Genomic DNA, 25,868 nt, shown 5'->3' with positions numbered 1-25,868 from the left:
TGTGGTCACGTCTCTTTGATGTCAGCCTTCTCCAGACACCCCGCCCACCCTCAGGCTGAAGGACCCTGCGGGACCCCGCTCCCAAGGCCCTTGGCACCTCTGGCTTGCTGTCCACCACGTCCACCTCGAGGGTGACTTCTGCTTGGAGGATTTTCTGCTTCGCCTGCTCCACGGCCGAGCTGAGCTTCTGGATGTAGGACTGCAGCTCTTCCGGGGAGTCCATGTTCAGCTCCACCAGAGCTTTGTGAAACTGATCCATCTGGCCATCCTCTAGAAGTTCCTGAAACCCGAGTAGTCGCAAGTCATCTTCGAAGATGACAGCACAGACATAAACAGGAAGGAAAGAGAAGTAGCTTGGAAGCCACACGGAAAAACGACAGCAGGAGGGGGCTCCCAGCACTCCCCTAGCCTGCCCCTCCACAAAATCTCACCTCCCACCCGCGGTTCACACGCCGCCCTCCTCCCCGGCTGTCTCTAGGCTGCATCGTATCACAGTCCCAGCACCACCTGAGTAGGCAAAACTAATCTATGGTGACAGGTGTCAGAAACGTCGTTACCTTTTGAGTGGGGAGACGTGGGAAGGTTGCTGGCTAACAGGGGATATGCAGGAGGTTTCTGGGAGCTGGGAGTGCTCTGGATGGCAGACACGTGGGGTGTTTCACGTTATGAAAATCCATCGAGTTACACACTTGAGATCTGTGCACTTTGTAGCACGTGTGCTACACTTCAATTAAAAAGTTATAAAACAAAGCAGATGATAGGCCAAAGTAAGTCCGAGAAGCCAAAGTCCACAGCTCTCTCAGAGACACCTGCTGCTCTGTACACGGTACGGGTCCTCTGTGCTGAGGAGCCCCACCCTGAGCACCCCCGGCTCCTTCTGGACCCCAAGGGGGACTCAGACGGTCACTGCACTTCCGGGCCGAGGAAGAAGATGTAGGAAGAAGCCTTTCTGGGACTGCCTTGTGCAAAGGCTGGAGCCCCCACCGGGATGTGCACATACCTGCACGTACAGCAGTCTGTCCAGCCGCTCCTGGTCCAGCTGCAGCTTCTCCTCCCGCCGGCGGGCGTTGAGCTCCTGCAGGCGCCGCAGCTGCTGCTGCCGCCTTTCCTGCTTCTCCTCCGAGCTCAGAGTGCTGCCGAGGAGCTTGCTGGAAAACGGGAGCTGCATCTTGTGGACGTTGTTTTCGTAATAATCAGGGCACCGCCATTTCTGCAGTTCTTTGGGGAAATAATTTTGGAAGTTAGAAAATGGAAACACTATCAGCACAGACATTAAAAAGTCACTACCAGGGTTCCAGATCCAGGTAAGATGGAGAAAGCACGATCCACCCAATCTCTAACTCCACCCAGCAGACCAAATGCAGCTGTACCACCTGGACGTGATGCCCACAGATCTGTTCTCAAAGAATTGCTATGTAAACTTCGCCAGACGGACGTGATAGCAGAAGGAAACGTGGAACGTCAGGAATGAAGGACTCGGCAAGGAGCCTGCCTCTCCCTCTGCCTGCCGCTGCCCCTGCTCGTGCTTGTGCGTGCGCACACGCACTCACTCTCTCTGACAAATAAATAAAATCTCTAATAAAATAAAATAAAATAAAATAAAATAAAATAAAAACACAATAGATAAATTAAAATACCAATACCAAAACAAAATTTTTAAATATTCAAATAACCCAGAAGAAGGCAGGAGAAACAGGGACAAAGAGAATAACAGACGACAAATAATAAAATGGTAGAACTAAATCCAACATATGAATAATTAATTTTAAATCATCTTACCAGACTAGTTAGAAACACAGTGAATTAAAAAAAAAACCCAACTATTAAGAAACTCACTTTGAATATAATGCTATAAGTAGATTAAAAGGAATGAAAGACCATTCCATGCAAGCACTCAGCAAAAGAAAGTATTAATGTCCCAATAGACATCAAAGCCAAGAAAATTGCAAGGGATAAAAAGGGAGACTGTATAATGATAAAAGGTCAATTCGTCAAGATAACATAAGAATCCTAAATACATACCTAACAAAAGCACTTTAGATACTTAAAAGCAAAAACTGACAGAAATGAAAGGAGAAAAATTAAAAATTTACAATCATCCCTTGAGACTTCAAAACTCTTAATAAAATCAACAGAGCTAGAGCCTGGAAAAGGAACAGGGACACAGAAGAGGTGAGCACCACCATCAACCAGTGAACCTAAACATCATAGAATACTCCACCCAACAGCACAGTCCATGTTCTTTTCAAGTATAAATGCAACATTCGCCAAAGGAGACCATGCCTGGGTCATAAAACAAAGCTTCACAAGCTCCACTGATACCACACACAGTTTTTTGACATAGTGAAATTAAACTAGAAATAAGTCACAGAAGTACAAGAGTATTTCCAAATACTTGACTATAAGACAACACCTTCCCTTCTTTTTTTTTTTTTTCTTCCCTTCTTTTTTTAACTTTCAGCTTTCCACATCAACGATTTATTAAAATATCAAGTTGGATTTAACCCTTAAAACCTGAAGGTTTAATTTTTTTAAATTAAGGTTTTAATTCCAGTAGAGTTAACATATAGCGTTAGTTTCAGGCGTGCATTATAATGATTCAACAATTCCATACGTCAGCTGGTGCTCATCACAAGTGCACTCCTTGATCCCCATCACCTATTTCACCCATCCCCCCACCTTCCTGCTCTCTGGTAACCATTGTTTGCTCTTGATAGGTAAGAGTCTGTTTCTTGGTTTGCCTCGCTCCTTTTTTTTTCCTTGTTCATTTGTTTCTTAAACTCTACATATGAGTGAAATCATATGATTTGTCTTTCTCTGACTTATTTAACTTAGCATAATACTCCAGCTCATCGCATGTCGTTGCAAATGACATTTCATTCATTTTTATGGCTGATAACATTCCATCGAGGGGGGTGTGTGTGTATGTATATACACATATATATCTCACATCTTCTCTGTCCATTCATCTATCAGTGGACACTGGGCTGCTTCCCTATCTTGGCTATTGTAAATAATGCTGCTATAAACATAGGATACATATACCCCTTTGAATCAGTGTTTTGTATTCTTGGGGTAAATACCCAGTAGTGTGATTACTGAATCATTGGTGGTTCTACTTTTAACTTTTTGAGGAACGTCCATACTGTTTTCCAGAGTGGCTGCACTAGTTTGCATTCCCACCAACAGTATAAGAGGGTTCCTTTTTCTCCACATCCCGGCCAACACTTGTTTCTTCTGTTTTTGATTTTAGCCATTCTGAGTGGTGTCAGATGGTATCTCCTTGTGGTTTTGATTTGCATTTCCTTGATGGCGAGCGATGCTGAGCATCTTTTCACGTGTCTCTTGACCATCTGTATGTCTTCTCTGGAGAAATGCTTGTTCATGCCTTCTGCCCATTTTTTAATTGGATTATTTGTTTTTTGGGTGTTAAGTTGTATCAGTTCTTTATATATTTTGGATATTAACCCTTCACTGGATGTGTCATTTGCAAGTATCTTCTCCCATTCCATAGGTTGTCTTTTAGTTTTGTTGATGGTTTCCTTCACTGTGCAGAAGCCTTTTAATTTTGATGTAGTCCCAATAAAACAACACATTTCTAAATAATCAATGGTTCACAAAAAGAAATCTTGAGGGAAATTAGAAAATATCTGAACTCAATAAAAATGAAAATATATCGAAATCTGTATACTGTAGATAAAGCAATGCTGAAGAGGAAATTTGCAGCATTAAATGCTTACATTAAAAAGAATGGTCTCATAATAATCTGAACTTCCACCTTAAGAATTTAGAAAAAAGAGAGCAAACTAAACCTAAAGCAAGTAGAAGGAAGGAAATAATAAGACATCACTGAGATTACCTAAACAGTCCCAGTCTATTAAATTGAATCCACAGTTAAAAGTCTTCAGAAAAAGAAATCCCCAGGCTCAAACGGTTCCACTGGAGAATTCTATCAAACATTTAAAGAAAAAATATACTAATTATCTGCATACTCTTTTCCAGAAAATAGAAAGGGGGGGGGGTGCCTGGGTGGCGCAGTCGGTTAAGCATCTGACTCTTGGTTTCGGCTCAGGTCATGATTTCAGAGATGGAGTCCCACATCAGGCTCAAAAGCTGAGCACAGAGCCTCCTTAAGACTCTCTCTCCCTCTCCCTCTGCCCCCTTCCCCAACAAATTAATAAAAAAAAAAAAAAAAGGACGGAACACTTTCCAGCTAATTTAACAAGACCAGTATCACCATGATACCAAGACCAGACAAAGACCATGTAAGAAAACTATAGATCAACATCCCTCGTGAAAATAGACATAAAACTCCATAAAATATTATCAACTCAAAGCAACATATAAAAAGAATAATATACCTGAAAAAGTGGGTCTATCACCCCACCCAATCAAGGCTAGTTCAATACCCAAAAGCAACCACTATAATCTCCCATATGACTAGTCCAAGGCAGAAACACCAGGATCGTATCACTGGTGTAGAAAACACATCCCACAAAATTCAAAATCCATTCAGGATAAAAATGCTCAGTAAAACTAGGAACAGAAGGGCATTTCCTCGGCTTGATAAAGGACATCTGCAAAAAACTTCACACTAACATCAGACACTTAATAGTGAAAAACTACATCCCCCCACCACCCCAAAAAGAGGAACTGGGCACGAGACAAGGATGCCCACTATCACCATTCCTATTCAACACTGTACTGGAAGTCCCAGCCAGTACAATAAGGCAAGATAAAGAAAAAAAGGCAAACAGATTGGAAAGGAACAAATAAAACTGTCCCTATTCACAGATGACACGTCTACACAGAAATTCCCAAGGAATCTACAAAAAAACTAAAATAAATTTAGCAAAGTCACAGGATGTAAGGTCAACACATAAAAATTAACTGCATTTCTATACATTAACAATGAGCAAGTAGAAGCTGAAATGAAACAAGCAAAGAAAGACTTAGGCATAAATCTAACAGAACCTGTACACGATTGGTACGTTGAAAACTACAAAATGCTGCCGAAAGCAAGCAGTAAAGACCTAGGTAAAGGGAAAGACCTCCTACACGTTCATATGTCACTTCTCCCTGGCACAGATTTAATACTATATCTTGATTTAATATTGTATTTGAATTTTTATTTAAAATGTTGTTTCATATCCAATCTAATCCAGATTTCAGATACTTCCAATCAAAATTCCAACAGAACATTTTTGTAGATATGAACAAGCTAATCCTAACATCTATATGGAAAGGCAAAGGAAGTAAAATAGCCAAAACCCTTTTGAAAAAGAACCCACGTACATAAGTTATCAGTTTATTGAATAGTTTAAGTAAAAAAGAGAAGGAAGAGGGGATACTAAAAAGCGGAAGAGTCATCCTGGGAACAGTTTTAGGAACACCCTCGATGTACAGTATCTACAAGCCGCAGGCAAATGCCCTCTTTGTTACCTTCCACGTAATCTTCAGCAACATAGCTGTGCTCGTGCAGGATCTCCTCCATGCGGCTGAGAGTGATGGCTGCCAGGTGCCCGGGGTACTTCAGCTGCAGGAGGCGCTGGAGGTAGCCAGCTGCTTGGCTGCCTCCCAGATTGATGCGTTTGCAGTTTTTAGCATCTAACCTACAATCGAGGAATGGAAAACAGCACTGACATTTTGGCAACATGGAAGAAAGAACAGGGAACACTTTGCTGGGAGTTTGGGGGAAGGATAACAATCCAGATGAACAAAGAAGAAACGGACCTGCTGAGGGAACAGAAAACTTTACAGAGGAAGGGACTCTAAAGCTCCCTTGATTCAGCCTCTTACACAATGCAGGAAGTCCTAGTCCACACCCAGACACAGGGCATCTAACATACAGCAAGAGTCTCAGAAGGAAAGAAGGTTCAATGGGAAGACCGTGCACTCTGAATTCAGACCCTTAAGTCACTTGTCAGGCATTTTTCAAACTGTGGTCCTTGTAGAATTAGGTGGGGGAAATGTTAAACATGCCAATTCTCAGGACTCATTTGCTTTGGGGTAGGCCTAGGAATACACATCTTAACAAGCTTCCCAGCTAAGTGCAGCACAGGCTGAACCCCTCCCCTAGACACTCCCCTTCTCCTGATGCATACACATTAAGTAAACACACGCATACTGGCTTAGTGCAATCCTAAAAGGACCAGGTTCCTTTCACATGATGCGAAGGGGAAGAGAACCAGAATAACGCTTTTCTTAATGTGAGGAATTTAGAGGAGCAGAGCACTGGGAATTTGCTGCATACTGAAATGTTGTTGCTATATCACGCCTCACCAGCAGATGTCAGCACAGAGCACGACAGGCTCCACTGCGAACATTTCTTACCTTCAGGTAAAATAGTTTTCTCTCAATATGCTATAAAAATCACTTAATGTTATTTTTAATTTCCACATATTCTGTTTACATAAAATAGAAAATTCCATATATCAGGAGTGTTTGGTAATGTGTAAAAGAAGTATTATCTTCATAAATTTTTGTAGAAACTTCAAGAGAAATGACCACTTTATGTCTCAATAAATTCAACATTTGACTTAAGCATTCAGACTCTTTTATAATTCACAAAGTGCCATCATCTACATTATCTCATTTCATCCTCAGGGTAGCCCCCCAAAAACAGTTTTTTCCGAATTTTACATGTTAAGAAACTATGTGAAGTGCGCAAATAACCTCACCCTCGGCAGGGCTGCGAACCCAGGCATTCAACTCCAAAGCCAGGGCTCGGCTCCCTACTTACACACCCTCTTTATGCAGTAAGAAACCTTCTCAGGAGAGCATGATGCTGGCCTAGTCTCTTCTCAGACAAAAAGTCCAACTATAAAATGAAAACACATTTAGGGGCGCCTGGGCGGCTCAGTCAGTTAAGTGTCTGCCTTCAGCTGGGGTCATGATCCCAGAATCCTGGGATGGAACCCCCGAGTCAGGCTTCCTGCTCAGTGGGGAGCCTGCTTCTCCCTCTCCCACTTCCCCTGCTTGTGCTCTATCTCTGACAAACAAATAAAATCTAAAACAAAACAAAACCAGGTTTAAAAATGACAGAAACTACCCTCACCTTTTATCCAACTTGGAAATATTTAATAAGTATCTATATTATGTGCCAGGCACTGTACCTAAAAACAAAAAAAATGGTCTAAACAATCATGATGAAGGAGCTTTAAATAAAAAAATAACCTCGTAGACCATTTACATTATTCAGGTAATTGATTCAAAACATTTTTATGGAGCATCTACTACCTGCTGGTACTCTGTTAGCTATCTTGCCATAAATCAAAATAGTAAAATTCTAGAATTATAGATTTGGACCTCGAAGACTGTCTACTGCAACTCCCTCCAGGAGGTCACAAAGGATGGAAGGGGAATTAACTTCACCGAAGTCACATAGTGAAGTATGTCAGCGCCAAGCCCAGAGGCTAGTTCACAGTTTAATACTTGTTCTTTCCACTTCTTCTTTCAAGCGGGCACCCAAAAAATGTTTCCCGAATGCTTCTCAAAACAGCACTCAAACGCTGCCAGTGCTACTCACCTCCCTTCTAAGATGGGTAAAATATGTGTACATTGGTATCCAGAGGAAATGATGAGCCCACTGGAAGTCAAGTTCTTTGGCTTATTGTGGTAGAAGCTGAAGAGGCTGTCTACTCCATAGGCAACCTTAGGAATCCCATAGCACTCAAAGAGCAGCTCAGACATCATTTGTCGAGAATACAGTGGGTTGCACACAGCTTCTGTCAAAACTATAGGATGATCGACACAGCCCTACTTTGAAAGAAAAGGGAGAACAGATGAGAGAGGGAGAACAAAAGAATACTTTTTTTAAAGCATAAAAGAAACCAAAGTCCTACTGTAAAGACTGAATTTGCTTTTGGTCTCCAATCAAAAACCTGACCAGAAGCAACTGTAAAACACTCTTCTTGTCTTTACTGGAGACTGTCTTAGAAAATATGAAAGTAGGGTCAATTTAAGGTTATTAAGTCAAGCCCCAACCAAACTGTCAGCAAATCATGTTGGCTCGATCTTCAATTTACCTCCAGAACCCAACTGCTTCTAACACATCCCCCTCCCCTGACCTCCTTCACCTAAGTCACCACCACCTCTCACTTAGGTTATTGCAACAGCGTCCTAACTGGTCTCCTGGTCTACCCTATGACCCATGCCAGTCCATTCTTCATATAGCAGCTATAGTGATCCTTTTGGAACAGAAGTCATGGCCCGCCTCTGCTCAACACCCTGCCGTGGCTCCTCATTTCACTCAAGTAAAGGCAAATGTGATTTCCTCCTCCACTTACTACTCTCCTCTCACTCTGGCTGCTCTCAGCATTAGGGCACACTCCTGCCCCAGGGCCTTTTCACAGGCTGTTCCCTCTGTTTGGAATACTATTTGCTCAGACATTCACATGGCTTACTCCCACAATCACCTCCTTCAATCCCTGCTAGGACATCACCTTCTCCCTGAGTCCTACCCTGACCATCTGAAAAAATGTAATCCTCTCCTCTCCTCCTACCATGCCTTAGAATCTACAACTTAATTCTATCGTTTATTGTCTGCCTTTTCATACTAGAATGTCTTTCCCTTCCTGTGCTCCACAGCACAGGAAATTTTGTGTTACATTCATGGATGTATTCCAAACGCCTAGAAAAGTGCCTGATACAGAGTAGGTGCTCAATACAGATTAGTTAATAAATGAATTTGATTTAAAAAAAAAAAAAAAACGAGCGCCTGGGTGGCTCAGTCGTTAAGCGTCTGCCTTCAGCTCAGGGCGTGATCCCGGCGGTCTGGGATGGAGCCCCACATCAGGCTCCTCCGCTGGGAGTCTGCTTCTTCCTCTCCCACTCCCCCTGCTTGTGTTCCCTCTCTCGCTGGCTGTCTCTCTCTCTCTCTGTCAGGTAAATAAATAAAACCTTAAAAAAAAAACAACAACCGAGCACCTATGCCCGAATGTACGCTGCAAGAGAGAAGAACCGTTGTTTTGTTCACTCCTGTACTCCAAGAGCCTAGCCCAGGGCTTACACATGTTGAGCGCTTAAGATTTACTCGACTGCCTAAATGAATGACTAAATGACAATGAAAGCTATCGTAGTGACTACGTCCTCACCGAGAGTGGAGCCGCGACCTCACCCCTCCCCTCAAGCCCAACCCACCTCTCCCCCGCTTCACCTGTGAGGAGACACCCAGGTGCTGGAAGCTGTAGTCCAGCAGCAGCTCCTGCAGCTCCAAGTTGACCGGTACGTTGCGGTCGAAGGGTGAGCGCAGCATCCAGCGCAGCGGCTCCAGGCTGCCCAGCGCGTTGCCCACCTGCGGGCCCGCCGCGCCCCGAGCCCCGCCACGCCCGCGGGCGCACACAGCGCGGAACTGCAGGCGCGGCTCGGGGCCCGGATCCGGCCCGGGGCATGCCCAGCCGGCGCGGGCCTGGAACGACCCGTTGTCCAGCACGAGTGGCACCGGCAGTGGCCCGTGTGCCACCGGGCCGGCCTCCAGCACTGGGTCTGGCGCGGCGCGGGCATCGCGAAATGGGAAGACGTTCGCCACCGGCCCGGCAGCACCGGCCGCCGCCATCTTGGAGCGCGCACGCTGTGCCCGCCTCTCGCCGCAGCGCCCGCCCAGAGGACGCTAAGCCCCGCCCCCACCGTAGCACCCGCACCGACGGCACGAGACTCCGCCCCGTGAGTGATGAGAGCCCCGCCCCCAATCCCCAGCCTCCTCCCCTCGCTATGCCCGGCCCCCCTTTTCGCGTGATTCGCCCCTAGGGACCCAAGCCGCCTTTGAGATCGCTGGGCCCCGCCCATCCTGGCCTCGAAGTCCCGCCTTTGCTTTACCTCGGCCCTTCATCCGGCCTGGCCACGCCCCTTCGCTCTAGCCGGGACGCCCGCCAGTAAGCCCCTCCCCGTCTTGTAACACCACCAGGCCCCGCCCCTTCCTGGCCTTCAGAACTGGGCGCTAAACTATTCTGGGCCCGCCTTTTCGCCTAGCCACACCCCGTTTTCCGGGTAGCTCACCCTCAACCGCCCTTGGCTCCTCCTCCACAGGGTTTTGACGCCCTTAGCCTGATTGTCGTGGAAACTCAAAACTCTGGGGTATTGACAGTGTTCAATTTCTTGACCAGCGCTTGCTACGGACTTTAACGTTGTGAAAATTCATCACACTATCCACTTACGATTTGTGCACTTTTCTGTGTGTAATATTTTGTAATACAGTAAAGAGTGTTTTCATAGTTTTATTATTATTTATTATTTATTTATTAACTCTCACAGACTGTGCCCTCTCACTGAGATCTCAAAGACTGAGAAAAGGACTAATCGATCCTCAATATGTTTATTCTCTCTTCCTTTTACTGGTATAACTCCCACGCAAGGTCATCTAATATGATTATATGACTAAATTCTGGCCAATGGGGGTGGAAGTGGAGATATGACACCCCCCCTCCCTGTTTTAGCTCTAAAAGGATTAGGCAAGTTCTCCCCTACCCGATTGCCCCCAGCTAGGGGGGTACAAAATTTAGAGCAGCTGCCTTGACTCTACACTTCCAGTTTTGGAACATGTGACTTTGAGAGAAAAAAAAGCAAGTTAATTATAAAAAATGGCTCTGCATAAACTTTTTTAGCAAAAGATAAGACCTTAAACCTTTCTCAGAATCTCTGCGAACACTTCTGGCAAGAATGAGAACCAGCCTAGCGGCAAAATCAGATTAAGAGTGTTGCCTTCCAACACAAACCCATTGTCTCAGATATCTGAAAGCACCCAACCTTGAGCTGAGAAAGCAGGAATAAGCAGAACACAGAGAACAGTAACTATTAAGTGAATGTAAGTTTAAGGACTACATCTGTGTATACTAACATGGACAAGATTTATTTTTAAAAGAAAGAAGTGAAGGCCATATAGTGTACAGTGAACTCCCTTTACAAAAGAGAGGGGACAAATACACATGGTTTTGCTTGTATTTTCATACAGATAGAGAGAAAACGAATGCACGTTTCCTCGAAAAGGAAGGAGCCAAGGTGGAAGGATCCGGTGTGGGAAACTTTTTCACTGCGTACTTTAAAACATTTTTAGCCATGTGAATGTATTACTTTTTTCAGGGGGAAAAAAAAGCACTATGTATAAGTAAGGTAGACAGGATTCTTGATCCCAGTTCTTCACTCCCATATAATAATAGAAGATTAGAATCCATACCACCTGCCACATAATTTTGTAGGGCCTCTCACTATAGATGTTGATACTGGGCTTGGCCATGTGGCTTGCTTTTAGCCAGGGATAACCAAATGTGATCTGAGCAGAGACTTTAAATGTGCTTTGTGGTTTAGACTGCCCTCTTGCACTCCTGCTGCTGCTGGTCATGAGAAGAACATGCCCTAGGTCTAAAGATGGGAGACCCCTGGAGCAGACCGGAACACAAACTGCAGCCTGGAGCCAAGTCCAGCTGACCTGCAACCTAAAGTTGACCTGCGCTGTGGACCCATGAACAACAACAACAAAACTGTATGTCCTTATAATCTGCTGAAATTCTGGGTTGCCATGCAGCATTATTGCAGGAGAACACTGACAGCTACACTAGACCAATGCTGTCCAATAGTACTTTCTGCCATGATGGAAATGTCCTACAGTCTGCAATGTCTAATGCATGAACCACATGTGAAGAATGCAACTAAGAAGCTGATTTTATTTTATTTTATTTTACATTTTAATTTAAATTTAAATAACCATAGGTAGCTAGTGGCTACTCTGTTGCACAACCTAGCACTAGTCAAAATCTATGGCTGTGATTATTTGCCCATGGAAATGACGAGAAGAAAATAGATCAGAAGGCTTCTGTATTAGTTTCCTAGGGCTGGCATCATAAAATACCACTAACTGGAATGGCTGAAAACAACAGAAATTTATTCTCTCATAGTTCTGGATGCCAGAGTCCCAAATCAAGGTGTTGGCAGAGCAGTGCTCTCTCTGAAGACTCTAAGGGAGAATTTGTTCCATGCCTTTATCTTATATTTGGTGTTGCTTGTAGTCCTTGGCTTGCCCACACATCACTCGCCTCTCTGCCTTCCCGGTCACCTGGCATTCTCCCTCTTCTTATAAGGACACCAATCATATCGGATTAAGGGCCCGTCCCACTTCAATATGACCTTATCTTAACTAATTACATCTGTACACCCTGTTTCCATCCCACCCACAGAGTGTTGTTGGAAGCTGCTGGAAGTGTAAAGCTCCTCCCCTGCCCCCCCCCAACCTTGAGCTTGCCCCTCAGCACTGCTGGGTGTTTCTGGCTAGAGGCCTCTCCTCTCCTAGTCCCTGCAGGCTGCCACAACAGGCAGAGATGGCACCCACAGCATCACTGTGGGATCAGTCTCTGCCAGGCTCTTGAACAGACTCAATTCAAACCTCTAGGAAATAGAGCTCATCTCCCAAGCCCCTACCTCACTGAGATTAGCATGAGGCAAGTGAAACATTCATTAGGAGAGCAAAATTTAAGAATGTGCAAAGAAATTCAATTAGATATATAATAAACTATTTTCAAGATCAAAATTCAAAACTGAACTATAATGTTCAAAATAACATGAACAAAATAATAACATTTGAAATCAAGACCGGATCATTGCTGATATTTTCTTTTGCTTCAGAGTGAAGTGCTGCTACTGGTCCTATGCTCCTGAATGTCACTGTTACTGATCCTGCATGCTTCAGCAATAGGGAAATACACTGATGTCTGCAACTTTGAAATGCATTTTTTAAAAAAGTGGATTGCTAGATGGATAGATATGGGAGAGCTATTTCAGCATTGTAAAAATGTTAATTGTTCAGTCTAGGTGGTGGGCATATGGGCTGTCAGTGCAGAGTTCTTTTACCTTTTCTGTATGTTTGAAATTTTTCATAATGTTGAAAAGGAAAAAATTAAAGAGCGAGAAGGACAACCAAGGCTGGCTCTCTGGGGTCAAACCAGCTCCCTCTACTGAATCCCTGCATGTCCAGGTCTGAGTTTTCCATCACACCCTCACTGGTAGTGAAGACTAAGCCCTCTAGCTGGTCGGCCCCCTCTTTGACTGAAGCCTCTCTCTGGTCCTTGCCCTTGAGATCCTTTATCTCCACCAACAGAGTCAAGGATCCTCCCAACTTCCTGACTGGTCCCCAGGAGCCTGTTTGGCGCTCTCCCACCCTCCCAAGTCCCTAAGGCAGAACTGATCGGTCCCTGGGGTAAAACATGTCATTTAATGAAACATGTTCCACGACAGAGCATCCTTCTATATTTGAGGGGAAAACAATCAAAAGCCCATTTTGAAATATGGAGGATCTGAAAATAAAGCACTAGAGATAAACAGTGATTATCATCTGGGGGAGGCGGGGGGGAAAGAAAGAGTTTACCCAAATTTTGCAGAAAAAGTTTTTGCAGGAAAGAGTTTACCCAAATTCTAAAAGTGGAGAGCCTTCTTTAAGGGCCAGCAGCCTGCACTCTCACCGCTGGGGGGCGGGGCAGGGCCATCTCAGGAGGGGGTGGCAATGACTCCGGGGTTCCTCTCGGGGTAAGGGTCTTGGTTCCGGGCCAGTGGCCCAAGGTGGTGAGCCAGGTACAGCAAAGCCGGCTGCGTGGATGCCGGAGGGGACCACTTATCAGTACCCGCGCTAAGAACTGCTGGGTACTGAAGGGCACCCTGGGGGAGGGGGCGGAGGTGGATTCTCCCCACCCCCTCCTCAATTGAAGATTCATTAGGCCAGGCCTAAGGGCTCCCTCAGACTCAGAAAGTGCCCTCCCCGCGGACCCAAAGCACAACTAGAGTGCTTCTTCTCAACTTCTACCCACGCACTTTGGTGTGTTGGGGCAGGTATGCAGAGATGGGTCCCAGCTACCTGCTCCCTATCCCCCCCCCCGCCCCCGCAGCCTGAATGTGAGTCTGGAATGGATGTACTACAAGGGTGCGTGTAGAAGGCTGGCTCCCCTGCCCCGTCACCCTCAGGACCTCAGGGCTGACCAGGGCTCCTGCAAGCTGAGCACAAAGCTCGGAGCGGAACGCAGGGGAGTGGATCTAGGCAAGTCCGTGGAGGTGGCAGCCACTGCGTCCAGAACCTGCCTGCTGTCTCATTTGTCCTTCTAAAGACGGGAGGATGGAGCTGGTGCATGTGATGCTCCCACTTTCCCTTTCACTGCAGCAGTCTGGGCTTTTTCTGAAGACTACAGACTGCCATGAGACTCAGAGCACATCCCAGGGTCGGTGGACCAGCGCACCGGCCCAGGAGAAGTGGCAGGCAGGGCAGGGGGGAGGGTCAGCTTCCAGGCCTGGGAGACATCGGAAAGCCTAGGGAAGCTGGAAACTGAGGATCCTCTGGGCAGCTCTGGATCCTGGACACGAAACAATTGCGGCAAAGGGGTATTAGGCGGCTGACAGCTGGACATCTCAAATGGCCCGTTTAAATCGTCAGAACCTGGGGCAGCAGAGGGGACCGGATCTTATCTCTCTTCTGCTCAATGGCTGCAGAACAAAAGTGGTGAGAGGTCACCTCTGTCGCAGGCACACCCACACGGATGCTTTGGGCACGCGAGCACACACACACACACACACACACACACAGGCACACACATTCATCTAGGCTCTCACAAGACACAGATGTAGCCTTCCCCCCACCTCACACGCAGATCTTTATACCTCCTACACATGCGCTAGAGGCACCCACAGCCATTGCGGAGGGTAGGGAGAATGGACATTGTTCTTAGGCATTTTCGCAGTTCTTCCTCGTGCACAGATCACATCTAGAGAAATCGCTCCAAACTAGTCCTCTGCCTTGGTGGCAGAGACCAGAAACCTCCCGCATGGCTTCTCTCGCAGTGAGGACCCTAGGAATGGCCCAGCCTTCCCGCATTCCTGGACCCCATCTTTTAAGTCTGACTATGACCCTCTCTAAAGGGTCTGGAACTGGCGCCCTGGGGGGGATCCGCACCAAAAAAGGACTGGATCCTCTAGGTAATTGAAAATAAAAAATCTCAAACAGGCTGCTCAAGAAGAGGGAGATTGGGACCCAGATAGCTTGGGCTGTTGATTCTAAACAGCCAGCTTTCTTCACTTTGGCCATGTAAACCTCAGCTTGGACTTGAGTGGGGTTCTCCTGGGTGAGAGATACCTGGGAGGCCTGGTTGGCCCCTGGCCTGGGGAGCCTGGGGAGATACAAATCTGCTGCTGATTTCCTTTGTAGTTCTCTTCACAGTCCATAGCCAAGTGTGGATTTCTGCATGCCCTTGTTTATTGTCTCCCCACCACCCAGGATTGAAGGTTGAGAGAGTGCCCGGAATTCTCAGATGGATCCAACACCCAGGAAGGATTCAGAACAAATCTTGTCCTGGTGGCTATAGGGCCGAGGCTATGATGAAACTGCTGGGAGTACAGTCTGCTCCTTCCCTTGCCTCCTGCAAACACCTAGAGAGCGTCCTCTTACTGCAAACCATCCTCCTCACTCCCCAGGGCTCTCCCAGGACCCTTTACCTCCAGGTGCTCCTCCACCTACACCTGCCTCACCAGGCCTGGCCAGAGCCGGTTCCCCTGCGGTCCATCGCTTTGGGATCCCCCCACCCCCGCGCAAAAACGCAGAACTCACAGGAGGCGCGGGCCCCTTTGTTTCTTCTTTATTTGCGGATATAATTATGTACCGCACTCTAAATTAGAGATAGATTTTTTTCTGATATACATTTCATCTTATTCACCACGAGCACACCACACGCACAGTAGAACAGTTCCACAACCTGATAAATTGCACAAGATGAGTTTGGATTCCTGAAAACTGGCAGGCAAGCCGGCCCTGCCTCGGCTTCTTGTCTCCCCGCTTCGCCGAAGGAAATCGCCCACCCGAAACGGATTTCCCGGCAAGCCTTTCCCTCTGCAGGGTTGAAATGTCTCTGGAATGGGAAGCGCTCTTGCTGAAAATGGCTGGACGCCGCAGATTCCGAGCACTGGATGGCTGTGAAATGTCCCCCCAAAGTCAAGTTTCTGCGCCTGCGAGCTGTGCCCCCCTCCCTCCCTTCCCACCCGCCTCGGTGACAGGGACCAAAGGGTTGGGGTCCCTCCGGGAAGGACAGAGAGCCCGGCCCACAAATTCGCCCCCGCCTCCCCAGACACTAGGGTGTTGTGGAAAAGAAAGGACAACAGAAACGCAGACGCGATGGGTTGTGGATTCCTATCCCCTCCCACCCCACCCCCCATCCCCGATAATCAGAAACTAGGAACCAGAGATGTTTAAAGCTTGGCTTCCCAAGCGCGACGGCAGGGCGCACAGGGCTGGTGGGGGTGGGTGGGGAGGGTGGGAAGAGCGCGGGAGACCCGGAGCCCTGGCGCCCTAGTCCTCCGCGTTGGTTCGGTAGGCCTCGATGAGGCCCTCCAGCGAGTGCACGAAGCCGGACACACTGCAGATGCCCCCGATGACGAAGATGGCGACGTCGAAGAAGACTTGGTGCCACAGCAGCTTGCGCCAGAGCAGACGCAGGTGGAAGAGGCTGGGCAGCAGGAAGCAGAGGCCGGCGCCCGTGAGGCTGCCGGTGAGGCCCATGAGCAGCGCGAAGTGCGGCACGTAGATGGCCATGAGCAGCGTGAAGACGACGAGCGCGCAGCGCAGCGTCAGGCCCCACGATTTGAGGCGCCCGTCGCCGCCGTAGCAGGCGGGGAAGAAGGCGCGGCTGCCTTCCTGGAAGAGCGACTTCTCCAGCACCTCGACAGCAGCGAAGAAGGGCAGCGGGTAGGACAACAGCGCTTTGGCCACCAGGAAGATGTTTACCACGGCACGGATGGAACCAGGCAGGTTATCCGTGATGACCTCCTTGGTCTCGTCGGCCCAGGTGAGGTAGGCGACCAGCGCGAAGAGGCCTTTGAGCACGCAGGCGGCGATGTGCGTCCAGTTCATCATGCAGTGGAACTCGCTGGGCTGCTGCATGTTGCCCTCCAGCGAAGGCAGGAAGATCTGGGACGTGTAGCTGAACACGATGATGCCAATGGAGATGGGGAACTTCTTGACATCGATATAGAACTTGACCTTCTCCCAGGCCCAGTCGCGTGCCCGCGAGAGGCAGTAGGCGATGACCAGGATGTTGATGACGAAGTGAGCCAAAGTGCACAGCAGGCTGAACTTGGACACCGCCTTGAGGTTCTTAAGGAAGGCGCAGGGCAGCAGCACGGCGGTGGCGATAATGGACCAGGACTTCTGCGACACGGGCAGCCCTGGGAAGCTGTTGTACATGAGGTTGCCGCTGACCACCACGTACAGGATGCAAGTCATCACCAGCTCGATGATCTGAGCTACGTTCACCACGCGGCCTCCCAGCGTGGGGAAGCGCGGGGCGCAGCACGCGTTGGCTATGGCTACATACGAGTCCCGCACCCGCACCACCTCGCCGTCCTCGTTCTCCTCGTACAGGCAGGCGATGAGGATCTTGCCGGTGTAGCAGCACACCACGGCGGCGAAGATGATGAGAAACAACCCCAGGTAGCCGCCGTGCAGGATGGCGTAGGGCAGGCCCAGCACGAACATGCCCTGCGGAGCGGAAAGGTAACCAGACCCGGGCGCTCAGCGGCCGCTGCCTCGCCAGGGGGGACCTAGGGGCGTGGCTTAAGGCTGTAGCCGCAAGGGGGCGCTAAGTGGAGTGAGAACGGGGCTTAAGCCACCGCGAGTAGAGGTTAAGAGTAGGCTGGAATGGGGGTGCACCGAGGCCTAATGGGGGAAGCCCGGGCGTCTAGTCAGAGATAGAGAGGGAGGTGTTCAAGGCCGCAACTGAGAGGGAAAGGTGCGCCTATGGCTGGGAGGTGCGGAGGAGGCTGAGTGTGGGGTCAAGCCACAAGGAGGGAATGGTGTATGGAGAAGGGGCTGGAGGGGTCGTGGATAGAAAAGGGCACTGAGAAAGGTAGAGAGCTGAGCCTGAGCCATTAGGAAAAGGGGGCACGGGATTTAAGGTGGGGCTGGAATGGGGTACAAGGAAGCTAATGAGGGTCTATGGCCGACTGGAGAAGGGAACGCGAAAGCGGCAGTGGGAGGGCAAAGAGCTAAGGTAGGACAGAAGAGGGGCTGAGGGTGTGCGAACGCGAAGCAAAGGGAAGCAAGAACGGCGGGAATGTGAGGATGCCCGCAAAGGCTTTGGGAAGTTGAGGCCAAAGGCGCGCGGAGTGGGAGTCCTAGGGCAAGGCCTCAGTAGGGTGGGAGAAACTGGGGCGGGCCTAAGGAAGGGGCTGCGAGTGGTAGACGCAAGCAGGATAAGCGGCCTCCGGGGAGAGCGCGAGCGGGTGAGAATCTAAATCAAGGAGGAGTCAAGCTGCGGACTCAGGCGAGCGGACCGTGGAACGAGGGTTCAGAATCTACAAAGGGAAGAAAAGCTAACGAAATCCGGGGTTTCCGCGGCTTCCAGGCCTCCAGGCTCCCTCTCTGGCCTCCCTCCGGGCTTACGGAACGGGGCCTTCAAAGACACCCCTGGCGAAGGTGCGGGTGGCAGTGAGGCGGTCGCAGTCCCTTCCCCGTGTTTCTGCACGGCCGCCTCGCAAGGCCCGGGAGCGGGAGGCGCCTTGGGTCGGACCACTTAGTGCGCAGGGTCCTGCGAAGCCTGAGTCCCCGAAGCAACCCCGCCGCGTCCTTCCGCTCCCGGGAGATCCATGTTGTGCGCCCCAACGACCGTGCGCTCCGGGACGCCAGGGAGACCAAGCCACAGGGCCCGAGGGCTCCTTGGGCTGAGGCCTCCTTCTCCCCTCAAGCCACGGCCTGCCCGCCTTCGCCAGCTCCTGGGGTCGTTGTGCAGACTCCAAACCCGCTCCCGGCGGAGTTCGGCGCCGCCTGGTGGGGAGTGGGGCGTTGCCAGTAGGGTGAAGGGGTGGCAGGCCTGGAGACCAGAGGCTGTTCAGAGAATCCGCGGGCGGCTTCTCCAGGGTCACACGCGGAGAAGCTGGTGGCCTCTTTGCGGCGTAGCCGGGATTTCGGGCGAAAGGGGTGAGTCTATGCACTGGGAGCACTGAGGTACCACAGACTAATTGTGCTTGTGTGGGCACATCACGTATGTGCTTACGTTTGTGTGCACCGAAGAGGGCTGCACCTGAGAAAGTGGGCTGGGTGTGTTCGCATGGATCTGTGCTTGCGTGCCTGTGTATGTCCAAACAGGTTCGTGTGTGTGGTATGTACAGGTACGTGATTGTGTGGGGGTGTATGAAGGTGCATTTGAGGATAATCCTGTGGTCTATATATAGATGCATGCCGTGTGCACCTGTGCCCGCGTTTTTTCGTGCGGGAGGGGGGATGTGAGCAAGTGTGTCTGTGCCTGTGTCTGGGGAGGAGACTCCCAGCTCAGCAATCTCCCTCTCTCCTTTCCTCCTGAACATGCAACTGTGAATCCATTCCGGAGTCCCAGGCGACACCGTTCCCTCCAATCCTGATTTTCTTTCTCCCGCTCCCCTCCTCCCGTTTCCCTCCCGTTTGCAGGGTCTCGGGGCAAGTGCCTCAGACCAAACCTCAGCCTAGCAGTCCCGCGCCTGGGGCCGCTGGAGGGAGTGCGGATCCGGGTGGGAGACACAGCTTGCAGGGTTGTAGATCCCCCCCGCAGGGCTGGGAGGGAGGGGGCAAGGTGAGATCTTGGGTGAGGGAGGGGCTCTCTCGGCTGAGAGCGCCCGGGACTCGGACGGGGGCAGAGCCCGGTGCTCTGGAGCTAGAGGAGGTGGAGGGCGGGGGCAAGCAGAGCAGGGAATCCCGCGCTCACCTGGATAGCGTTGGTCACGTTCCAGCCCGCCTCCCACGCGGTGATCTTGGGTTTGTCGTGGCCCCCGAATTCGCCACCAGCCCCCACATTCTGGTCTTTGGAGCCCGAGGGTGGCAGGGGCGCGCCGCCGCCGCGCTGGTAATGGATGTCTCCCTCGACGGGCGGTTCGGCGCCCTCGTCCCCGCAGGGCTCACCCTCGGTTTTCAGGATGTCCATCTGCAGGCCCTGACGGTGCTCAAAGTCGAGGTCGTCGCAATGAGCAAAACCCACCGCTTCCTCGTCGGTGGCCGCCTGAAAACCCATCCTGGCGAACATGCCGCTAACCTTGGCCTGGGACTTGTTGGACACGGATGTGGCCACGTTGGACAGCTTGCTGCGGAGAAGGGTGGCCATGGCGGCGGCGGGGTCCGTGGAAAGGACAGAAGGGGCTGGGGACGCGGGGGACGCGCGGCAAGGCGGCGAGGGCCAGGGGGGCGCGAGGCCGCTATCTTCGCTCGGTTTCCCCGCAGCGCCCCAGGGCGCTCTGGCTCATGACCCCCTCGGCTGGCGTTTGAGGCTCGCTCGGAGCCCACCCTGCGGGCAGCGGGGCTGGCGGGCAGCGGGGCTGGCGGAGCGGCGGTGGCGAGTGCACTGCGGAGCTGCCGCGGGGCGCGCGCTGGGCTGCGGAGGGCGGCGGCGGCGGCGGCGTCAGAGCTGCTACGCGAGGCTGGTGCGGCGCCCCCACCCGTGCGCAGCCCAATGCGCTCCAGCCCCTCGGAATCAGGCGGGGGGCGGGCGTTGGGGAAGGGGAAACACCCGAAGGCGGGGGGTGGGGGGAGGAGGGGAGCCAGAAGAGACAAGGGGCGCGAAGGGACGCCGGGGAATTGAGATGGGGGCCGGCGAAGGGCGCCCGCGGGACGGCACGGAGAGAGAGCGCACACGGAGGGGGCTCGGAGGGCAAAGTGGGGGCTGGAGTGCTGCATTTCTGGGGGAGGTGCTAAGCTCGGATCCTAGCCCTTCCCACCTCGCCGCCGCAGGGAGGGAGGGGGCCGGGACGTGATGATTCTCGCGGTCCCGCGGCCGCGACTACCGCCTCCAGAGTCCGGGAGCCTTTCGGCCCCAGAGCCTCTGGCCAAGGACTGGTCTGGACGTCCAGAAAGGCAGCAGGACAGTTACCTGTCTCAGGTGGCGCGGGCCGTCTGGGCGTCGATCTTTACCCATCACTCACACTGAGACCTGGCCGCAAGCCCCCCTCGGAGGCAGAAGTGTCGGTTCTGGACCGCTCTCAAGAATGCTCAGCCTGGCCTCGGTCACTGGGCTGTCTCAGCCCGTCCAGGGACGCCGCGATGGAAGCGATTCTGCGGTTCGCTCGCCACTGACCGCTCTCCAAATGTGTGCAGAATGGAGGCGAAAGGTTGGCCTTTCACTTTCTTTTCGTTTGGGAGTCTGGAAGGAGGCAGGACTTCGTAAGGGCCTCTCTCGATAGCGTCGTGGCTGGTCTGCGAATGTCCACGCCGCAGAGGGGCGCAGCCGGTGTCCCGCCCGGAGCAAAGGAGGGCTCGCTGCGCGGGCCCAGGGCGCGGAGGTGCGCGGTGCGCTTGCAGCCGTGGTGAAAACCTAGACCGTTTGTGTTGAGTAGGTGCGTATGTGCGCGCGCGAGTAAGACAGCCACCCCGAGACAAAGACCGATACTGTATCAGATACTGCTACGGGCCGAATCTGAGTGGACTCGGAGGGTGAGATTTGGTAACCGTGTTTATTCCGTCAGTGTGTGGTTTCCTGCCCATTTGAGCCTGTGCGTGCGCAGGGCTTGTGTGTTGGATTCTGTGGATAAGTGTTCCCGAATGGGTTGCCTGCGCTTTTGCCTGTGTGAGCCCTTTTGTAGTGGTGTCTCCCTGAGGGTCCACCGCTCGGTAGGGGTCCCTGCCTGTGTTCCCAGCTGGGCTCCCGCCGGGACACCTCTTGAACCAGAGCAGTAAACCGCCGCTTTGCGACCTGGCCTAGGTGGAGGACTGGCGGCTGTGACTAGGGTGATAGGGGTAGGGAGAAACTGAGGGAAACGAAAAGAAAGGGATCCCCTGTCTCCCCCTCTCAAGGCTCTGTCTCTCTGAGAACCCCAGTCTCCCCCTCCCCTGTAGTATTTCTAGATTAGCTCACGTCAGCGCACAAGTAGGGCGGCCTGAGGGCTTTGACCAGCGAATGGGAGCTGCCAGGACAAGACAGGCTTCCCCCCTACTCCCTGCACCCGCCCCCCCAGTGCCTCACAGTCTTCAGCAGCCTCCTCTGCAGATAGGGAACCTCCGCCACATTGGACAGAGATGCCTCTGTCCCTCCTCACGTACCCCTTTAAATTCCCCCCAGCCTGCTTGCCAGAAACCAAGACAGAAACCCATCCCGCAAGTAACCTTCAAAATCCGTCCCCCTGCACCAGCTGCTATGACGGGAAAACCTTTCCATAGAGCCTGACCCCAAACACAGACCCTCCAAGTCATGATACACTCAGAACAAAGAGAACAGAAATGCTTCCTCTCCAAGCACAGATCATCTCCTCCAGAGAGGCTTGAAATAGAACTGATCTCCCATCCCAGAGGTTTGCCCTATTACAGAGACCCTCCTCCATCCCCATCCCCAGAGGCTGGGGGGAGAGGATCCCTTTTCCTGCAGACTCCTACAGACAAAGGTCTTCACCTGCTAATCCTCAAACCTTTTCTGTTCCTGGTGAAATTCTTTAGTTTCACACAAGGTGATCCGGGCAGAAACTAGCCAGTCCCTAGTGCCTGCCTCTAGCCCGTACAGACCAGACCTGAAGGCGGCCATCGATGCCTTCTTTGACAAGTGAAGCAACGCCATGTATGTATCAGCTGGTCACTGCTGACTTACGTGTGGATTTTATGAGAGTCCAAAATGCTTACCCTTGCTTTCCTTTTCCCTTATGATGTTCGCTACTGGATGACCCATGAGGGCCTGTAAAGTTCTTTCATTAGTGAGAAATGGGGCCATTCATTCATTCAGCAAACCTTCTCACTGCCCTACTGTGCACGTGACTGTCTTCGCACTGTTGTGGGAACCACCAGGACAAGGCGAGCATAGTCCCTGTCTAGGCTGCCCGCTACAGTTCTTGGGTCTATGGAGACATGAAAGAGCACGTAGTCCAATCATCTTTTCTGTGATGCTTAAACCACCCCTAAAACACCCCTTCTTGTAAAGACAAGCACACACAGGCCTGGCAGTGAGGTGTCCTGTTCAAGGTCACCCAGAGTCCAGGAGAGAGCCGGGCTAGGCCCCAGGAATCCTGATGCTTCTCCTGCGCCTTCCCTTCCATGACCTTCTCTGTCCTTCCATCTCCCCTCCCTGGCTGTCTGGTGTTTGGCCACCACACGGTCAAGGTCAAGAGACGACATTCAAAGCAGACACCCATCCCTCTGGCAGTCCTCAGATGCCAGCAGTTGGAGGAGGAAAGCCTCTATATCTTTCTTTTCCTGATAATTGCCGTAAATGCCTCTTCCCAGGCCAGGGTGGCAAGCTCCCAAGCAGCCTTCCCTTATTGGAAAATTCTATTCCCTCATGGACTAGCTGTGTGACATTGGACTACTTACTTAACTTTTCTTAGCTTCTACTTCCTCGTCACTAAAATACGAAAATAATAGTAACAGCCTCATTTGGTTCTTGAACGGATTCCGTGAGTCTTGTATGTAAAATGCCTAGCAGTGAATGCTCAGTGCCCGGCACATGGTAGCTATTCTCCTATCGTTGTTGCTGCTGCCATACCGAATGGCCATGTCTCATTGTTCAGAGGAAAGTGAACGTGCAAGAAAAAGCCCCGTGATGTGTGTGAAAGTCAGAGTAAGTTGGCATGTGCACTCTTCTGTCTTTGCTTCGCCTCCCTGTCCTCACCCCTTCCAGGGAAAGGAATGGAGGTCAGGAGTTGGGCAGAGGGCAGAGGACCTGGCAGGCAGCCCCAGGAAGCAAAGAGGACAACCTGCCTAGCTGGTAATGAGCTGGGCATGCTCTAGAGAAGGCATCAACCTCCAGATTCTCCTGATAAGCTCCTCAAAGGCACCCCTCTGGAGAGAGGAATTTGCAGCAGCATGGCCTCCTGCGTTGAAACACATATACACATACTCTCACACGCAGAGAATGACAAGGCAACTGACAGATGGACAGAGAAGCGAGCGCCAGTGCCCAGATTCAAGAACACTGGCAGAAAATTACACTAGGCAGCGCACCCAGGTCAAGGACAGGCCAGCACACAGACACGCAGTAGATCTGAACCCTGCCACACAGAGAAACCAGGACAGACACCCCTAGATCGAGCCCCATGGGTATCGTCACCTACATAACAGACTTAGACACAAGGCAGCACAGGACAGGCATGCACTCAGAGAGTTAGTCACACAGTGACAGACACCCAGACACAGACCACCCATACACATATCACACCCAGAATAGTCAGGCACTCCCCCCCCCATGCAAGAATGTAACCCTTATAGGATTACTGAAGGGGAACAGAAGGGAGAACAAAGGGAGGAAAGGGGCAGAGGAGACATACAAAGGAACATGCTAGAAGAGGGAAGAGGGAGACAGAGAAGGACATGCCAGGCAGAGGCACTAGCCAGCAGGGCACAAAGGATACAGAGGTGCCACAGCCTTCCTCTTAGCCTGGGCCAGAACCCAGCTCCAAATGGGAGCTGGGAGGGTGTGTGGGGAGGGAGCAGGAGCCATCCCTGCTGCCCACCCTGGGAGTGGGGGAGGAGGCTCTCCTCTCAGGGCCACACAAAGGTCCCACAGTCTTGAAGGGGTTGGGGGGGGGGGGTCCCAGGAATCCTGCCAAGCCCCATGAAGCGAGGACAGTATTCTGGATCAATCCTGAAGTCTGGGCCCAGGTGGAATGCGCACCCCTCTCACAACATGAGATCGGTTTCTGTTTTTGATGCTTTCAGGACCCAAGGGGTTAAAAGCCTGGCAAATGGAGATGGAGGCCACTTTTGGGGGGAATAAATAGGGTTAAATAGAACTGGGCTTATCTCCCAGAGCAGACAGCAACATGGGGGGGTGGGGCAGGGAGCCCTTGAATTAATGGCCTGGAAAGCCAACATCATGAGCAACATTTTGGGGCTGAATGATCACAGACAGACACCCCCCCCTTCATTTTCCAGAGCAAGTTCTGTCGGTGAGCCTTTTCCTGCTGAGGGGACAGATGCTGGCTTTATAAATCATCCTCCCTCCCTCAAGCTGGGGCATTGGTGAGGTTTTCCTGCAGCTGGAGAAAGCCATAACTACCTTGCCCCAAATCAGAACTCAATTTCCTGATGCTGTGTCTGTGGGCACAAGGGAGGAGAGGGGGCCAGCAGGGCTGAGGGCTCCAAGTGGGCAGCCCCGTGCCTAGAACAAAGACCCTGATTCTTCCCCCCTTTGGTGTGACAAATCAGGTGAGACCATTGGGGGTGTAGGTGCTGCCTCTGATAGCTCAGGGTACAAGAAATTAAAATGTATTAATGAGTAAATATGAGTGGTTTTCCTTGCTAAATTAGCACCCCATCTCTGAAGGCATATAGACAGAGGCTGGATGCCTATCAGCGACAATGTCCAGGGGAGTCCTGTCTCAGGGCAAGGGAGGCTGGATTTCATAACTTCTGGGCTTCTAGATTCAGACCTTCTCTGCAGATGGCTCTGAGAAAAGGCCAGGGAGCAGGGGACGTGGGGACCCAGCCTGGCTCTCAGCAGCCTTGGAAACCAGAAAAAGCTGCCTACAACAGAAGAAGGAATGCTGGACCAGAGTTAGTGGGCTAGAGCAATGGTTTCTGCCCCTTTCTGAGAACACAGCCTCCTGTTATGCAGGGAGGCAGGGAGCACAGCGACCTCACTCCCCACTGCGTCCCCAGCACACAGTAGACACTCACAAAACCATTTGCCCCCCTGAACTTTTAGTGTAATTGGCTGAGGAAATGCACATACACAGTGACCACAATTCAGCTCTGAATTTTGGGTTCCGTAGCCCCGTCTACACAGATTTGTCTTCTACACGCACATCACCTCGTACAGGGTTGAAAGCTAGTTATACATACATGTGCAAGATGTGATCTTTGTTCAGAATGGGCTTGGGGTGCACACCCTGATTCAGGGACTCCTTTCGAGAGCACTTAGGAATCTGTGGGTCACTGGTTCCAGCGACTGGGAGAGACCACTGTGGGGGAGGCT

General features: G+C 51.1%; 2 protein-coding genes across 3 annotated transcripts in view; both read right to left on the bottom strand.

Moving 5' to 3' along the window:
• The window catches only part of ACTR5 (actin related protein 5), a 41,498-nt gene extending 31,925 nt beyond the window's left edge, over positions 1-9,573 (bottom strand). For both annotated transcript variants that reach the window (XM_040638304.1, XM_040638303.1), the window contains exons 1-5: positions 9,158-9,573; positions 7,529-7,758; positions 5,443-5,612; positions 1,001-1,218; positions 98-280 (exon numbers count right to left, since the gene is read on the bottom strand). In XM_040638304.1, coding sequence (XP_040494238.1) covers positions 98-280; positions 1,001-1,218; positions 5,443-5,612; positions 7,529-7,758; positions 9,158-9,556 — 1,200 coding nt within the window. In that variant the 5' untranslated portion in view covers positions 9,557-9,573. The remainder of the gene's footprint in view (positions 1-97; positions 281-1,000; positions 1,219-5,442; positions 5,613-7,528; positions 7,759-9,157) is intronic.
• Positions 9,574-16,306: 6,733 nt separating this feature from the next.
• SLC32A1 (solute carrier family 32 member 1) lies at positions 16,307-20,084 on the bottom strand. The gene is made up of 2 exons (XM_008698261.2): positions 19,692-20,084; positions 16,307-17,494 (listed from the first exon to the last, which is right to left on the bottom strand). The coding sequence occupies exons 1-2, from the start codon at positions 20,082-20,084 to the stop codon at positions 16,307-16,309; spliced, it is 1,581 nt and encodes a 526-aa protein (XP_008696483.2).
• Positions 20,085-25,868: the final 5,784 nt, after the last annotated feature.

This window comes from Ursus maritimus, unplaced genomic scaffold (assembly GCF_017311325.1).
Source record: "Ursus maritimus isolate PB19 unplaced genomic scaffold, ASM1731132v1 scaffold_22, whole genome shotgun sequence".
NCBI lineage: Eukaryota > Metazoa > Chordata > Mammalia > Carnivora > Ursidae > Ursus > Ursus maritimus.
Note: the sequence above shows the minus strand (reverse complement) of the source record. Positions and strands in the feature narration are given on the sequence as shown.

Excerpts from the sequence above, each read along its gene's own strand:
- SLC32A1 (XM_008698261.2), bottom strand. The coding sequence starts at position 20,084 with ATGGCCACCCTTCTCCGCAGCAAGCTGTCCAACGTGGCCACATCCGTG. Across the intron at positions 17,495-19,691 it reads ACGTGACCAACGCTATCCAG|GGCATGTTCGTGCTGGGCCT; the intron begins GTGAGCGCGGGA and ends TCCGCTCCGCAG.